The 18,121-nt window shown below is 38.1% G+C and overlaps 1 protein-coding gene across 1 annotated transcript in view; it reads right to left on the reverse strand.

Moving 5' to 3' along the window:
• The window catches only part of CUNH14orf132 (chromosome unknown C14orf132 homolog), a 62,727-nt gene continuing 44,606 nt past the window's right edge, over positions 1–18,121 (reverse strand). The window contains exon 2 of the mRNA XM_069104243.1: positions 1–8,863. Coding sequence (XP_068960344.1) covers positions 8,645–8,863 — 219 coding nt within the window. The 3' untranslated portion in view covers positions 1–8,644. The remainder of the gene's footprint in view (positions 8,864–18,121) is intronic.

Genomic DNA, 18,121 nt, shown 5'->3' on the forward strand with positions numbered 1-18,121 from the left:
CACATTTAAATATTACTTTAATCAACATTATTTTTTTTTAACAAAGTTAAAAAGACAAGAAAAAGAGAGACAATATTAACATTATTAGGGAAGTTCCCCAGTTATTTAAGTAGGAAAGGACATTCAAAAAACTGTTAAAATATCTTTTCATTCAATAAACTAGTAAAGCTTCCAGGGAAATACCAAATCCCAGTATTCCCTGTATGTGTCATTCACATTTCCTGTCACAGGAATAAAGTTTCTGTAGAATGTCAGTCTGTACAGAGATAGCTCAACCCATTCAAAACCACAAAAGACCTAGGGCTATGGAAAAGAAAAGAAATATCTACGAATCATTTTATTTTATTTTATTTTATTTTTGCCCACACCTAGAATTTCATAGGTCTAGGCAGCTCCCAATGAGAGAACTCTTACCAAAGCAGATTAGCAATCTTCTGCAATTTTAGACAGAGACATGCCTGTAGGCATGGATAGAGGTTAAATGACTTGTCTGAGGTCACAGAATGAGTGTCAGGAGGAGGATTTGAACCCGAATCTTCCTGAGTGAGGCTGGCTTTCAATCCATGACACCTAGCTGTATATTTGTAAATAAACAAACTGTGCACACCTCCTGAGTGGTTCTCAGACTTGGAGTATCAAAGAGAGAATTTCTTGAAGGGTCATAGACAGGGGAACTATGAGCATGTCTAAGATCCAGCTTATACAAACTCTAGCCACCAATCTGCTTCACAGTGTGTCAATTTATCAGAGTCTTTCCTATTGCTATTGACTAACTGCAGAAATTTATAAAATGCATCAGTCAACCTTTTCTGTTAATATCACTAGTGTGCTATCCCTTTCTTCTTCACATAAACTATTCCCCACACTTGTAACTTTCTCTAATTCCCATCTTTCTCCCCCAGTTAGTAACCATCTCTGCCTACAGAAATCCTACCCACCCTTTAAGACCCAGCTCAACTATCAAACCCTCTGAAGTCTTCCTGGTCCACAGTGATCTTTTCACTACTCATAATTCCTATATCATTTTTTATTTTACCATGTGCTAAGTCTTTTTACTGCTTTGAATCCTTAGTTATATTTTTAACATTCATTGCAAATGTGACCCCAACTGTATTCTATGATCTCAATGCATGGCCACTTAGTCTTAGGTACTTTTTTTTTTAGTATCTATTGCATACACTATGCAGGAAATATTGCCTCCCCTATCTAGGCCTTTTTATGGACTAAATAAAGGGCATTTCAAACAGTTTCAGAAACACTGTGGTGACAAATGAAGGTCTGTTCATTTCTGGGAAAATTGTGCTAACAGGAGCTCTTCTGAAGATTTTTGCTTCTATCCACCCCAGGGTCAATAGGGTGCCAAATAAATATTGTCTGATGGATTTGTTTTCCCCAGTGAACTGACCAATTGATCAAATCCACATGTTGGTCTAATGTTACATAAACACACTTGGCAAGATTCCCAGAGAAGATTCCTCAGAGAAGAAATTTTGAGAAAAATCACTTCTGATTCCTCACACTCAGTTTTCTCATTTTTAAAACAAAGGGATTGAGTGAGATGATGTCCCAAGTTCTTTCCTTTAGGATTGCTTTTATTAAGTAACAATTAAAAGAAATCTGAGGGAAAATGCAACTATGTCACAGTTTGCTGTAAGTTCATGATTCTGGGTTTATTGATTAGATCAGATGCCCTGTCTTTCACTAAAGAATAGTGTATTAGTCATAAAAATTAAAGGATTTGAGGACTCTAATAGTGTAAAAACAAACTAACAAACAAGCATTAGTTTTGGCATCAAAGGACCTAGTTTTAAATTCTCACTCTGTTCCTCATAAGCTTATTACCTTGGGTCAATCATTCAATCTTCTTGAGCTTTGATTTCTCATCTGTAAAATGGGAATAGTAATACTAGCCCTGCTTACCCCCCAGGCTTACCACAATAAGTTAATGGAGGTAAAGAAATTTGTAGCCATTAAGCATCACATAAATGTCAAACATATTTCAGTGGATCTGAGATCTCATATGTGTGGATATTCCTTTCAATAGTGCAAACTGCCATTCATTTGTACCTTCTCATTCTGTGAATGTTCCTTAGTTTCTTCCTATAAGTCCTCCTTATAGGTTCTGTCCAAGGTACTAAAAAGCTATCCTCTGGTTATTTTACTATTTCAAGTATGTCAATTCAGCTTCCAAACTGGTTACCTGTTATGCTTCATTCTTGACACATGTCTGATAAACTTCTTTTCCTACCACACATGCCCTTGATGACATCTTCTATGCCACTTCTTTCATGTAAGTCATCATTGGAAATATCCTGCAGCTTGTTTGTCACTATATGTCTTTCCATTGCTCAGTAAAATGAAATGTAACAATGAAAACAGGGTTTGCTATTCAGGAAACATTTCAATCACTTCACCTTACAAACCTTAAGTTTTATGTAAAAGTGAGTTGTTCATCTAATTATTCCATAAATTGTTATTTAATAAGTGCAATCTCAAAGTCCCATGACCTCATAGTTCTCATAGTTCATTCCTATCATAGAATCATAGATTTAGGGGCGGCTAGGTGGCACAGTGAGTAAAGCGCTGGGCCTGGAGTCGGGAAGACCCGAGTTCGGTTCCAGCCTGAGACACTTAACACCCACACAAAAATACTAGCCGTGTAACCTTGGGCAAGTTACTTAACTCCAAATTGCCCTCCAAAAGGCAAAAAAAAAAAAAAGAACCATAGATTTAGAGCTAGAAGAGACATCAGAGTCATCTAACCCAACCCCTTCATTTTATAGATGAAGAAAGTTAGGCCCAGAGAAGTTAAGTGATTGAAATGTCTCGTAGGTAAGTATGTTGGAAAATTGAGGTATTTTGCCTTATGATACCTCTTATGTTGTGGCCTCATATTGCTTGTATTTTCAATTGTTAAATTTTCATGCATACTATGTCTTATCTTACCCTTTTACTCTATAATCTTCCCTCTGACTGAAGTTATGTTTTATTTCATGATTCCCATCTTGTTTATTCCTTCTGCACTATAGACACGCACATATATAAATGTATATATATGCAAATACATATGTATGTACACACATACATATATATTTATTTTCCAAGTGCGAAGGAAGATTCTTCCCTGTTATGTTCTTTCAGAATGAGATTTCTGGGAAGTTGCCATTAAAATGGCTTCTTTTACTGAAGGCTTCCTGGAGATTGTATTTTATTATCATTCTCAGAAGCATTGGTACAAGCAGAGTTCATTTTTGAGGCTTTTTGTTATGAGTCATACTACCAGAAAGGAGCTGTCCTGTTTAATCTGATAGACAACAAAGGCTGCTGTAATATGAGGGCTCTGTCTAATGAACCTCCTACAAAGGGATCCTATGCTAATGTGGTTTGGCTGCCTTCCAAGAAGTCCATTTAAAAATTATTTTCAAAATGGCCAGATGCCAACCCAGCTAATTGGTAATAGAGCTCTCCAGTGGGTCCCTGGATAAGAAGAGATAACCATCTGCCTGGAGGTAGGGTGCTGACTTCAGTGATTTCTTGAGGTTTCCCCCACTGCCCAAAAGGAAATAGTCAACACACCATTATGCTGAATTATCACAGCCCTGGTGTGCACATTCCTCCAGACTGAGAAATGTGTGTGGGGTGGGGGAGGGGGAAGCAGGGGGGACTAGGAAGTTGTCTTAGAATGGCAAGCATGGATAGATTTCAAGAAGTCTTTGATCTGAGATGGGAAAACAATTCCATCTTCATTTTAATTGGCCTCTAGCTGAAATTTAGCATTTCCTTCAATTATGAGGTTCTTTTAAAAAGCATTATTCTGGAATGAGGTCCATAGGCTTCACCAGACTGCCAAAAGGGGGCATGACACAAACAAGGTTAAGAACTCCAAGGTTAAGAACAAAAGGTACCAACCTAACCCTCCAGATGGTTTTCAAAGGTTGAAACATGAAGACAAAAGACACATGAATCAGGGTGACAGATTGTTGATAAAGGGTGAAGAGGCTCCTCATTATTATGATGAAAGTGCTAATGAAGAATTAAAACATGGAAACAGCTCTAGCAAATGTGGTTAAAAGATAGGTATCTGTGGGCCCTTGACTGGAAGGGAAACAGGGTAATAAGAATGAATATTTGGTGGGTACATATTACAAAGAAGAATCAATATGAAGGTTGTAGTCACAGCTCAGAAACTGTCACTTCACTGTTTTTGTGCATTTTGAGAACTCAGAAGGTTAAAAAAAAGTATTCTATATTAAGAGATTATAGTCAAACAAATTCTTGTTGCCTCCTCTATCGATGGTCTCTGGTCCATGATCATTGTGTAGTTTACCAAATCTGGTAGTGGGAACACAAATCCCCCTTTGCTCTTACTCTATGAATTGTGTATAGAAGAGACAGGGAGTTCACTTTAGATTTAATGTAAATAAAAACTTCTTGATTATTGGAGTTAGAAAATGGAATGAGCTGCCACAAAGAGTTGTTAGTTCAACATCATTTAAGTTAGGCGATCATTTGTTGGGAATGATTAATAATATGAATAGGAAGTTAGTTAGACTAGACAACTTCTGGTGTCCCTTCAAGTTCAGGGATTTCAGAGTGTTATGATTCTAAGGTAGCCAGTGACTCTTTGGAATCAATCACCTGAAACTACAAAGAAAAACATGATCACACATTTATGCAAGAGAGGTGTGAAGAATATATGGTTTAAAATATTCCTTTTGGAAAAGGGGGAAAAGTTGCCTTAGAAACAGAGATTATGAAATATGTAGGACTGCCCAATGATGGAATCTTATGAAACATGGGGCAATTTACCCCATGTAGAGCACTAGTGGCAAGGAAGGAGGGATCAGGTCTGTGCCAAATGACTAGAGGTACCTTCATGAGTTCTAAGGTTTTAGTATGATCCATGGCGGGCTCTAGCAGTCAACTCTAACTGGAAGTGAAAGGACACATATATCTAAAAGATCCAAGGCCTGAAAGCTGAAGCATTTTGGGATCTATGATCTCATTTGGGGATTTACAATCCTATAAATAATCTTGTGTATCATGATAAAAATCTCAAAGTTTGAAAAAAACTTAAGGTTCATTTGGTGAATGAATCTAATCTATAATATCCTTGATAATTAAATATGAATCACTTCCATGCTTTTGCAGAGGATGCTTGTAATGCTCTCCCCCTTCATCTTTGCTTCTTGGAACTCCTCACACCCCTCAAGGCTCAGCTCAGGTACCACCTCTTACTGAAGTCTTTCCTAATTTTCCCAGTTGTTACAGTTATTTCCCTGAGCCCTTCCTCCAATTGCTTCATACTTACTTATTTGTGTGTGTATGTTATTACCTTCCAATTGAATATGAGGGAAGGGACTTTCATTTTTGTTTTTGTTTCTCAAGTATCTATCTTGGTGCTTGCACACCATAAATATTTAATAAAAGGTTCTTGAATGGAACTGAATATTCAGTGATAGGGAACTCATTACCTATTCTAATGCATCCCATAGGATTGTTGGATATCTCTGATTATTAGAAAGTCCTTCCTCATACTGAATTTAAATCTGCCTACTCAAGAATAAAGCTTTTGGAATCATTGGATCTGGGTTCAAATTCTAGTTCTCCTTACTCTCTGTGTGAATTTAAACAAACGAATTAACTTCCCTAAGCCTCAGTTTACTCCCTGGAAAAATTATGGGTTCAGGGATTAGATGATTTCTAAGGTGTCTTCTAGCTGTAAGTCATAGGGTCCTATGAAATTCCACTCATTTGCCTTATTCTTCCCTTTAGGGTTAATGTTTATTAGCTGCTAATGATATACCCAGTCCTAGTTTAGACCATTATCCACAAATTATTTTCCAAATTACCTAAACTCAGGGCTGCATGGACCTAATGGTTTTGAAGCCCCCTTTCTGATCACTTGTTAGCTTAGCCTTTTTAAAATGGAGGGACATTTGAACAAGAGATCTACTTTATCTGGTTGGAATAGGTAATGTTTTATCATCTAAAAGACAACAGGCTGAACTAAAGGAACCATCTCACTCCTAATAGCCTAACCCTAACTCACTTTGCTTAAATGTGCTGACAATCATGCCTCACTTCCTTTTCTCATTAATTGGTCACTGATAATAATAATAGCACCTACCTCACAGAATTGTTGTGAGGATCAAATAAGATGCATATAAAGTTCTCTGCAAATTTTGAGGTTTCATATAAATGTTAGTTATAATTATTACTATTATCATTATTATACAACTAACATCTTTATTTTGTCTACCTGATGAATTAGAAGGGATTAAATATGAACTTGAAAATTGTGGGATCATATTTGGAGTTGAATTTTATTGATATCTGTTCCCCAAATCCTAAGGATCCTTAATACCTAACAGAGACTAAGAAGACAGGAGAAAACCATAATTAAGGGGGTGATGTTGATTTACCAAGTTATCCTCCAAAGGCTATGAGTTACACATTACTTCCTTGTCTCTTTCTTCCTCCCACTTTACCTGATTCCCCTCTCTCCCACCTAGTTTGGACTCCAAGAGACTTTCAGGACCAATGGATTTCTAGCAGATTGCTAGATCACCACTTCCTGGAGATGCTGTAAATGAGATCCATGCCTTGGGTAGGAGCTGAATTACGTGGATTTTTCAACTCTTTCTTGCTCTAAGATTTTGTGATCCTGGGAAATGGGAAAACAAGCCAATGGCAAATATTTACAGATCCCAGAGAGATTTTCCAGTCTCAAGATACTGTGTCTCCTGGGAATTAGCAACTTGAACTATCTCTCTGGGCCTACAGTGATCAAAAGGGCTTCTAGAAAGCAGGGACTATTTAATTTTAAAAATCTTTTGTCCTTGCACCCACAGTGGCTAGTACAGTGCCTGACATACAGTAGACATTAAATAAATGCTTGCTGATAAATTAAATGATCCTTACAACAAAGGCTTTGGTGGTTAGGGAAAGCCCTCCCTTATAGTAGTGTACAGGTCTGAAATAATCTTTTTTAAAAAACAATAAGAAAATATTGCCAAGCCACAAATCCAGAGAATAATCCACAGTCATAGCTATATAAATCTTGTGTCCCAACTGGCCTACCAAATCTTCTTTCTTCATACAAAGATGATTTTCTGGTGGTTACAATATAACAATAACATGAGCCATGTTTTGCAAACTTTCAGAGACCTCCACTTCCACATTAGCAGTCCTGGATGTCCAGCTGTAAAAACAAGATATAGCCAATTCTCTTTTGGAGTTAATCTACAGACACAGTCATACTGATAATTCTGTTGCCATAGTTTCTCATTACCAATCCCTTAATGGTGTCACTTAGAAAATTAGGCTGTTTCTTTCTCTGTCCTAAAAATCCTTCATTTGCCTGGATGATGGCCTGTGCAAATTTAAACTTTCTGTAATAACAATTGCCACCCCAAGGGCAGAAGACGGTGTTTTAATTTTCTTAAATCACAAACAACACCCACATAGCAGACTTATAGTAGCCCCTCTTATAATAATGAGAGAAAAAAACACTAGGTTCCTGGAAAAAGGCTCCCCCCCTTTCATTTTCCATTCCTATGGTTGTTGTCTGTGTCTTGAGACTGTTGGGGGCAGCAGCATTTCTATGGAAGGAAGAGGAAGACTCTTTGATTTGATCCTCAGTGGGAGAAATTCTGCCCTCAGCAATTCTTGACCTGTTCTTTCATCCAGGAATTGCCTCATCTAGCATGATTCCCTCAGTTGGGAATAAAATGAGGCATGCAAAAGTATATTCAAGAGATATCAAATCATGTAATGATCATCTCAAACTTTTAAATGTAGCCAGTGAGGCCATCTGTTCTTTTGTATGGAAGAGTTTTAAGTATCCCTGAATCAGTTTATCAAGGACTGTTTCTCCCTTCTTGAAAGATAAACCAGGGAATGGAAAAAGCAGTGATTGAGAAACCAGGAAACCTGGGTTCTGTTCTCTGTTCTACTGTTGATTAGCTGTGTGATCTTAGGCAATACCTGGATAAGTCTCACTTTTCTAATCTGGAAAATGAAGGGTTTGGACCACATCAAATCTAAGGTAGTATCTGGTTACAACAATCTCTAATTTTCAGAAGGAGATAGAAAACATCCTTACTCCTATCACAAAATATTAATATTTGGGTACTGTATAACTTAGTTTTTCGGTGGCAGATCTTATTTTCTAAGTACCTTCCCCTCTCCATCCACAAAAAGAACAGAAAATCCAGGTGGAAGGAAAAAAAGCAGGAAAAATGTACAAGTTAATCTGTTTTCCCTAGTTTTCCAGATGAGGCTTGAGCCTCTAGAAGGCATAGAGTTGCCTGTCAAAACCAAATTATGAATTTTCAAAGTATAATACTCATTTTTAGCACTAAGTTTCTACAATCAGTCTTTGAAAGGATTGTGTAAAAAACTGAAGGCTGGCCCTGTTTGCCAGCTTTCATTTCTAGACCTTGGTAAGAACTAAATGATGAGGCAACCAGTATCTTGGCACTGCATGGCCTAATTCTATCTACAAGGATAGGGAGAAGAAGAACACATAGTCACTGTCTGTCCATGCCAGCAGGATTCTGTTTCACACATGATCACCAGCACTTTTTCCACTTAGCAGGGTCAGGCCTCATGCTCACCAGCTGCTCAGTCTGTGTTTTGCTCAGAAGGTGAAGGCATAGACAACTCCTACCACCACAATATTCCCAATGGTGGCTATTATGGCAATCCATAATAAGATGGCATCATTGGAAGAACGAGGTGGGTCTTCTAGTTGGTTTGGCCCCGAAGTGTGGACATTGGCTGATGAGCTAAACAAGGAATATTCCGTACTAAAGTCTTCATTTGGTGAATCCATAAAAGCCCCTCCCATAACAGGAATCTGTGGAGGAGGATGGGAAAGGGTTAAACAGAGTCTAAACATTCTGAGCAAGTCACTTTGCCTTTGTATGTCCCAATTTTGTCATCCTAAAAATGCTGATGATACTGGAACATGCTTTGGACTTGGAGTTAGGAGAGGTCTGGTTTTGAATCCCATTTATGGAACACACTTATTAGATATATGATCATGGGCAAGTTCCTCAGTCTCTTTGAGCCTCAGTTTCCTTATCCATAAAATAAAAAAAATACATGTAATACCCTCCCCAGAGGGCAGTTATGAGGATCAGATAACATGACTGAAGTGTTTTGTAAACCTTAAAGCACTCTAGTCAACTAATGTTGCACTATTTACTTCATAGGATTGCTGTGAAAAAGGGCTTTGCGAACCAAAAATGCTGTAAAACATGATTTGTTAACCTCATATTTAAACTTAAAGAGAACCTTTCTTTATAAAACAGGCATTTTACAGTCTCTCAATCTTATTGGAAAAATGAGATTTTGATTCAGATTGAACACATGAAGCAGAGTGCTGGAGCTGGATCATGAGATCCAACTGTTAAAATTTCAGTCAGAGCCTCAGAAATCAGCAAACATTACAAACCATGCCTTGCTTTATTACTTTGTTGATTGTCTAGATTAAAGAAAGTGATGGATAAAGTGCTAATAATTCAGATCAAATGTTACTGGAGAGCTGTGTTAAACATTTACCAATATACCCGCAAACACAGGTTCAATTTTTCCACTATTAATAACTTTACATTTTGGAGACAGCACTGGAGTTGGGGAGAGAGATTGCTAATGATGGTAACAGTAATTCCATGACAGTTTAGTTTAGTGAAAAGCTATAAGAAAAGCTATGAAGAATTGTAATTAGGATTCTGGGGTGTGGGAGATGCTGATATATGATCACTACTTTGCAAGGCAAATGTAGACTGAAAACAGAGGTGATTATGGAAATTGTTAATGCTGAAAAGCTAGGAGTCCAAGTAGTTCATAGAGAACTTAAGTAGAGAAGGATGTTCAAATTATTGGGGAAGGAGAGTAATTGGTAGAAGAGTAGTTGGGAGGTCCATAGGTGACAGCAATAAGGATCTATAAATGGGATGAAATTAATTTTAAAGGAGAGATGGTAGCAGAGGTAGGGTCCAAAATTGTCAGAGAAGGAAAAGGGGGAATGCTGATTTCTCCTTGCCCTGTGTCAGTGGAGCATGAGGGAAGGACCAGCCAGGCTTAGAGAGAGGGCTAAGAGATGTGTTATGTTGACCTAGGCTCACTCATCTAGAAAATGAAGGAGATGGATTAGATGGGCTATAATAATTATAATCATCATAATAAATAACATTCATTTAGTACTTTAAGTTTTGCAAAGTGCTGCATGTAAGTATACACACATACACACACATATATATATATATATATGTATATATAATTTTATTTGAACCTCACAACAATCTGTGAGGTAGATGCTATTGTTATCTTCATTATACAGATGAGAAAACTGAAAATAAGACATGTTAATCAACTTACTGAAAGTTACACTGCTAGCTAGTATCTGGGGCAGGATTTTAACTCAGGTCTTAACTCCAAGTTAAGTACTACTTGTTATGACACTTATAGGCCTCAAAACATCATCTGTCTCCAAATAGATATTAACTTTACAAGATAAGTTTTGATAGGAGGGAAATATAGTGAAATGTTTGGTATGCTTTCCAAAGAGAAGAGGCCTTGGTGGGTATTCCTGGGTGACCAGGAACATGGATACCTGAGATAGTGATGGGGAGGGCACTTAATATGAAATGTGCCTGCTTTGTAATTCTTCCCAGAATCAACCTCATGCATGAAATCATAGCATTTTAGAGTGGGAAGGAACCTTAGAAGTCATATCATCTAATTTCCTCATTTGTGAGATGAAAACCCTATGTTGATGGCCCCCAGACTCGGTTCTCTAAAAGGTAATAGTTACTCCGATAACTTATCTTTGCTAATATAGGAGAGTTCTCTTTAGTTGTCATAGTGAATAGAATGTGAGACTTTGGACTAAGGAAGCTCTGAGTTCAAATCTTCTCTCAGACACTTAGTAGTGGGGTGATCCTGGGCAAATTACTTAAATACTCAGCCACAATTCACTTATCCAGAAAATGGGAATAACTGAGCCTACTTTATAGTCAATACAGGATTGTTAGGTAAGCATCAAATGAGACAATATATGTTAAGTATTTTGTAAACCTTAAAGTGCCATATTAATGCTAGCTATCATCATGATCATTGTCATTATATTTTAAGGGTTGCCATGAGAAAGTGATTAGATCAGATATTCTTAACCTTTTTGTGTGTGATGGACACATGTATAGTGAAGCTAATTGGCCCATACTAAGAATAGTGATTTTAAATGCATAAAATGAAAACATGGGATAGAAAGGAAACCTAAGTTTAGTGAAAATAAAGATGTAATTTTCCCCCATATTCAAGTTCATGGGCCCATTGCAATCTATCCACCTAGTTAAGAGGCTTTGCTCTAGACTCAGAGGTCCCCAGCTATATAGGTCTCGGCAAGGAATGAAAAACTTTCTTCCTTCAGTTCCACTTAATTAAAGACATCCTTGAATATAAAAAGAAACCTGTCCTATAAAATAAATGATGGAATCATAATGAGCAAAAGGAAGCACAAAAGGAGCTATCCTCCCACAAGCTTTGAAGACTCACAAGTACAAAGTAAGTCAGGTGGTGGGAAAGGAGAAAACAATGCTATTAAGAATAGTTTATGCTTCTATAATGTTCTAAGGCTTATAAAGTAACTTTCCATACAATACTTTCTAGTTCTATAAAGTACATGCAAGTATTATTATACCCATTTAATGACTAAGGAAATCAAGGTCCAGAGATGTTGAGTGATGTTCCCAATGACACACAGTTCATGCTAAAACCAGGACTGGAACCCAGGTTTCTTGACTTATCATTGAGGACCTTTCCTCTTTTCCCCAATGCATTGCTAAGGAGAAGGAAAGACCAGCTATAGAGCAGAGAGTACTGACTTTGGACCTTTCTCCTTCTCTTCTTCCTCCTCCCCAAAATGTTAGCTCTCTTCTCCCTTTATTTATGCTTTCTCCATTGACAATCTCATTAACTCTGACAGTTTCAAGGTCATCTTTATTTGGGTCACTCTCATATTTCAGTCATCAGTTCCCCAAACTCCAGCCGCTCACTTCTAACTACTCACCAGGAATTTCTACCTGGAAGTTCCATTGACACAGCAAATTCAGCCTGTCCTAAACTGAACTCATTTGCTCTGCCTGCCCCCACTTCATCCCCTAACATTAAATAGGCAAGGGGGCATGGGAGCGCTTTAAATTATCTGAAGAGAGCAATTGTTTCTCCCATGAATCTTTTCTTCACTAAGTTAAACATTCTTAATTCCTTTACCTGATCCTCAAATGACAAGGCGATCAACCTGGTCTTGCCTACATTCTCTTCTTTTTTTTATTTCAGTTCCTTGGTGAACTGACTCAACTTTATACTATTCTCTCCTCTAAGAATCTCTCACCCTCTCATTTTGTTACAGATCACACATTGACAAATCTTAATCTTGGATTACTCCCACCATCTGACTCAATTCCTTTTATTTAAATGTTATTGAATGGAGCTAGAGAAAATCCATACTAACTGGGTCCACTGTAAATTTATGTTACATAATCTCAAGAAATCACTAACTTCAACAGGGAAATTCTTTTATACCTCTCTAATTGATTCAATATCCCATTCACCACAGTAAATATTATAAACCTTTTCATCCCTCTTCATGCCTAGGCATTTCTTCCTTTCACCCCCTCAGCTAAAGTCCTCACTTCACAGGTCACCTAAAAATTTAGGCCATTTGCAAAAAGCTTCCTTTTCAGTCCTCTTCCTCATAGCCCATCTCTCAAACATCCTCTACATGCATTCCTCATCCAATTTCCTCATTTATTTTCCAGCAGGTTGCCTTTACTGTCATCCCCACTCCCTTTCTAATCTTTACTCTTTCCTAATCTACTGGTTTCCTTCTCTGCTGCCTATAAAAAATGCTCATGTCTCCTCTTTCCTTAAAAAAGCTCTTGCTTGATTCACTAATCTCCATTAGCTATCATCCTCTATCCCTCCTCCTCTTCTAGGTTGAACTCCTTGAGAAAATTGTCTATACTAGATACCACCATATTCTCTCTTCTCAAACACTTCTCAGCACTTTGCAATACACCTTCTGCCCTCATCATTCAACTGAAACTGATCTCTTTAATATTACCAGTGATCTCTTAATCAACAAATCTGATCATCTTTTCTTAGCCCTCATCTTTCTCTGTCTTCTTTGTTTGATGCTCATGATGACCCTCTAGTCCTGGAGAGTCTCTCTCAAATGGATTATGATATTGCTCTCCTGGTTCTCCTCTTACCAATCTAACTGTTCCTTCTTAGTCTCCTTTTGCTGGAACTTTATACTGGGTCATGTCCCAATCCACTCACTGCTAGTACCTTTCCTCTGAGATTATTTCCATTTAACTTGATATATCTTGTATGAATATCATTGTTTCAATGTTGTCTACCCTTGCTCTATTAGAATGTAAATTCCTTGAAGTAAATGACCATTTATTTGTATCTCTTTGTGTCCTGAATACTTAGCACATTGCCTGGCACAGAGTAAGTGTTTAATAACATAGTCTCAAGGTTCTTCACCATTCTGGTTGTCTTGCTATGAATGTCTTTTAGCTTATCAATATCCCATCCTTCCTAAACTTGGTACCCAGAATATTTGAATGCAAATATTGAAGATATGGTATGGTCATGGCAGAGGAGCAGTATTGTCATGTCTTCATAGTTTTTTTTATTTCCATATAATACATTTGACTCCTAAAGAGCTTTCTGGATTTATTTCAAACTGCTGACTAACCATGCCTCTCCCCATCTTGTACTTGTGAAGTTAATATTTTGAACCGAAGGAAAAGCCTTACATTTATCTTTATTAGGTTTCATCTTATTAGATTTGGTCTAATTTTCTGTCCTGCTTGAGATCCTTTTGCATTTTGAGTTTCTCATGCAGGATTTTGGCTCTTCTTATTGGCTCTGTATCATCAACAAATTTAGTAAGACTTCCATGAATGCCTTTATCTGAGTCATTGATAACAATGTTAAAATAGCACCAGATAATTTGGATGAGTCTAGATCAATCGCTCTGACAATATTTATTAAGTACTAGATGACAGGCACTGTGCTAAGCATTAGGGATAAAAACATAAAAATGAAATGCCTGCCTTCCCCTCCAAACTCACAGTTTAGTGTAGGAGACAGAATGAACACATGCAAGTATATGCAGAATAAATATGTAGAGAATGAATGCAGAACAGGGTAGAGAACGTATTAGCATTAGTGTTAGAGATTAGGAAAAGCTAGAAAGTCATCTGTGCCTTGAATGAAGTGAGGGACCCTATAAATTAGAGGTGGAAAGAGTACTTCCAGGAATAAGGGGGGGGGTGACTGACCATGTGAGAGATGCTAGTAGTTGGGTTTCCACAGATTCTATAAGAACAGTGGATGTTGTACAGAAGTATAGGAAGGTATAAATCAGGATGAGGGAGGGAGGGTAGAGCACTCTATGCAATCATATACCTTGAAGAAATCTGTAAGTTTACCCTTGGAAGGGGCCTGAGCTAAACTGGCTCAAATTGGCTGGGGCTCAAAGGATGGTCACATTAACACATATGCTTAACTAGCCTCATGCATAGTAACTGACTGAATAGAATTAGAGCCTCATTATCCCATCATGGGGCACATGTCAGCTCATATTGGGAGGAGGGAACATATATGTAATGGGCAGGTCAGAAAGATTGTAACCCAGAAGAGCAGGGACCAATCCCAGTTCTGAAGGGAGAAACAAGGTGGGAAATTCAAATGGAAGCAGCATAAAAGTGCTTGAATTTGTCTGATTCTCTGTAGTCTTTTGAGGTTACCCATTTATTCAGGAGAGAGTAAATGTAAAATAAAGATAACAAAAAAAACTTCCTGGATTTCCAACAAGTATTGTTTATTCCTAGACTAAGTATGTTTACAATAACCAGAACAAAGATATGTAGATGGGAGATGGAGAACTATATGTGAGAAATGAAGAAAAGACCAGTTTGATTGGACCATAGAACATATGATTGAGAGTAATCCATGATGAAGCTGGAGAGATAGGTTAGTGCCAGGTTGTAAAAGGGGTTAGAAGGTTGAAATAAAGGACATTATACTTTATGCTAGACAAAGTAGGGAGCAACCAGAGTTTACTGAATAGTGGAGTGACATGGTTGCATTTAAAATTTTTTTCTTTTTTTGTGACTGATTCTCCTAATGCTAGAAGTGCAATGGCTAGAAGTGCAATGGCCATTCATGGGTCCAATCCCAATGCTAATTGTTATAGAAGCTTTAACTCACTCCTTTTTACCCAATATAGGCAGGTTTGTTCATATTTAGATGATCTGGTAGCTGTCTAATACCAGGGTTCACCATATTAATAAAGTACAAGATTTGCATTAGGTCTACTAGTGTTGAAACTCAATCAATCCACCAGCCTCAGTGTCTGCCAGTAGAAAGGCTCTGAACTTAAGGAAAAATCTCTTTGTCAGGGGTGCTAAGGTTAGTTGTAGAAATAGATTTGAATGAGGGACCCAAATTAGATGACCATAGCAATTGTTTGTGTGAATGGTGCTGAAGACCTGAACTAAGGTGGTGGATGTGTAAGCAGAGAGAAGGAGGTTGGATGTAAGAGATGCTTTAGAGGTAGAAAAGATAAGATTTGTCAATGAATTGAATATGTGTGGTAATGGAGAACAAGCTGCCTAGGATAAAACCAATGTTACATACCTGGGAGACTGAAAGAATAGTGCCACCAAAAGAAATAGGGAAGTTTGGCAAAGGGGTGAGATTGAGGAAAAGACCATGAAGCCATTTTGAACACTGATGAAAGGAGGGAATAGAAAAGAATATGTATTTGTATAGTGCCTAGTATGCACCACATATTGTGCTAAGTGCTTTTTACAAATATTATCTCATTCAATCCTCACATTAATCCTTCAAGGTAAGTGCTATCATTACTCCCATTGTATAGTTGAGGGGAAACTGGTGCAAAGGGAGGTTAAGTAATTTGTTTAAGGTCACACAACTAGCAAGTATTTGAGGTCAGCTTTGAGCTCATTGATTCCAGGCCCAGCACTGTAACCACTATTCTACCAGCTGCCTTTTAAGGAGAGAGAGAGAGAGAGAGAGAGAGAGAGAGAGAGAGAGAGAGAGAGAGAGAGACTGTAGCAGCAACCATACTGGCATACCCAGGATGGCTGCTAGCACAGCTTCTTAGATATGTTTTACTAGGAAAGATAGCTATTTAAGGGGTCAACAATCTTTTAAAATTATATTCACTAGTTTAGGGGAAAAGTCAACACCCTGAACTTCAGGGAAAATACAAAGTAAATATAGAGAAAAAGCAGAGAAATAAAGACAGACAGAGCTCTGACTTCCTGACTCAACAATACACTTTATATACACCCTTGGATAGGGACGGCCTTTATATCTGATTAGGTGGGGAGCTCTGAACATACTACCACTCAGAATCTCGACCAGGGAAACAAAAGAACCTTCTCATAAGTAAGCCCCAAAGCAAAATACCAACTCAGAGTACATATATACTTCTCAGATCCAGAAGGCATCACAACCCTTGTGACTCTGCCTAATTAGAAATTAGCAAGAGGTGTGAAAGCCTTCCTACAAGCAAGCCTCCTCTAAGCAAGCTTCCCTTAATGGGCTCCATATGAGGCCTATTAATGGGCAGGGAAGATCTTATATCTCATTAACATTTCTCTCTCTCTCTCTCTCTCTCTCTCTCTCTCTCTCTCTCTCTCTCTCTCTCTCTCTCTCTCTCTCTCTCTCTCTCTCTCTCTCTCTCTCTCTCTCTCTCTCTCTCTATCACACACACACACACACACACACACACACACACACACGAAAGAAGAGAAGAGGATTTAGGAAAGAATCCTGGGTGACATCCACAGTTAGAGCCAGGTAAGGAGGATGAAGGAGTGCTCAGATAGGTAGGAGACAATAGTGCTACAAAAAGCAAGTAATTATATAGGAGGAAAGGATGCAAATAGTTCCAAATGCTGCAAAAAAGAGTCAAGAAGGATGAAGACTGAAAAAAAGACCATAATATTTAACAATTAAAAGATATGTGGTAACTGTGAAAAGAGTAATGGATTGATGAGGTTAGAAGTCAGCCTCCCAAGGGTAAGGATAAATCAGAATAAAGGAAGTGGAGTCAATGAGCGTACACAGATTTCCCCCCTAGGAATCTGACTGAAAAAGGGAGAAGAAATTTAGGATGATAGCTTGATAGGGTATTCAGTGAAGGAAAAACTTGGATATGCTTGAAAGCAGCAGTTGTTCAGTTGTTTTTTAGTTGCTTCCAAAGCTTTGTGACCACATTTGGGGTTTTTTGGGGAAAGATACTGCAGTGATTTGCCATTTCCTTCTCCATGAGAAAACTGAGGAAAATAGGGTTAAGTGAGTTGCCAAGGGATCACATAGCTAGTGAGTGTCTGAAGATAGGTTTGAACTGAGTAAGATGAGTCTTCCAGACTCTAGGCCCACTGCTCTACTCACTTCAACACCTAGCTGCCCCTGAAAGGAGCAGAGGAGTCAGTAAATAGGAAAAGGTTGAAATTGGATCTAAGTTGGAGGATGGGGGAGCACAAAGAAGGCAGTCTGCTAGAGATATAAGGGAACAGGATCAAGGACATAGGTAGAAGAGCTGGCCTTGGCAGGAAGAAGAGTTACCTTATTATTAGTAACTGGAGGAAAAGAGAAGAGACAAATGTCAAGGGGTTTTGAGATGAAGAGAAGAGAAGAGAGAGCATATTAAATAAATTAAATTTTCTCACTGCAGTAAGAAGTTAGGTCCTCCACATCTGAAACATAGGGGGGAGGAAGTGTGAGAGGCTGTGAGAGAAGGGAAACAGCTTCTGTAGGGAATGAGATTGGGAATCAATTAGGGAGGAGCAAAAGGTTTGCATTGTTGCATTGAAGGCTTAGTTAAGATTAGGTAATAAATTCATAGTATACCCAGTCAGCTCAGTTGTATGACTTCCTCCAGCTCTATTCAACAGCACTTGAGAGGAGACATATAACAGAAGAGAAATTATGTTGGGATTTAGCAAAAGATGGGTAGTAGTGGTAGCACAAGATGGAAAGGGATTATACAATAGAAGAT

This window comes from Petaurus breviceps, unplaced genomic scaffold (assembly GCF_028583685.1).
Source record: "Petaurus breviceps papuanus isolate PSGF00001 unplaced genomic scaffold, PetGlider_PUasm1.0 685, whole genome shotgun sequence".
NCBI classification, from domain to species: Eukaryota; Metazoa; Chordata; class Mammalia; order Diprotodontia; family Petauridae; genus Petaurus; species Petaurus breviceps.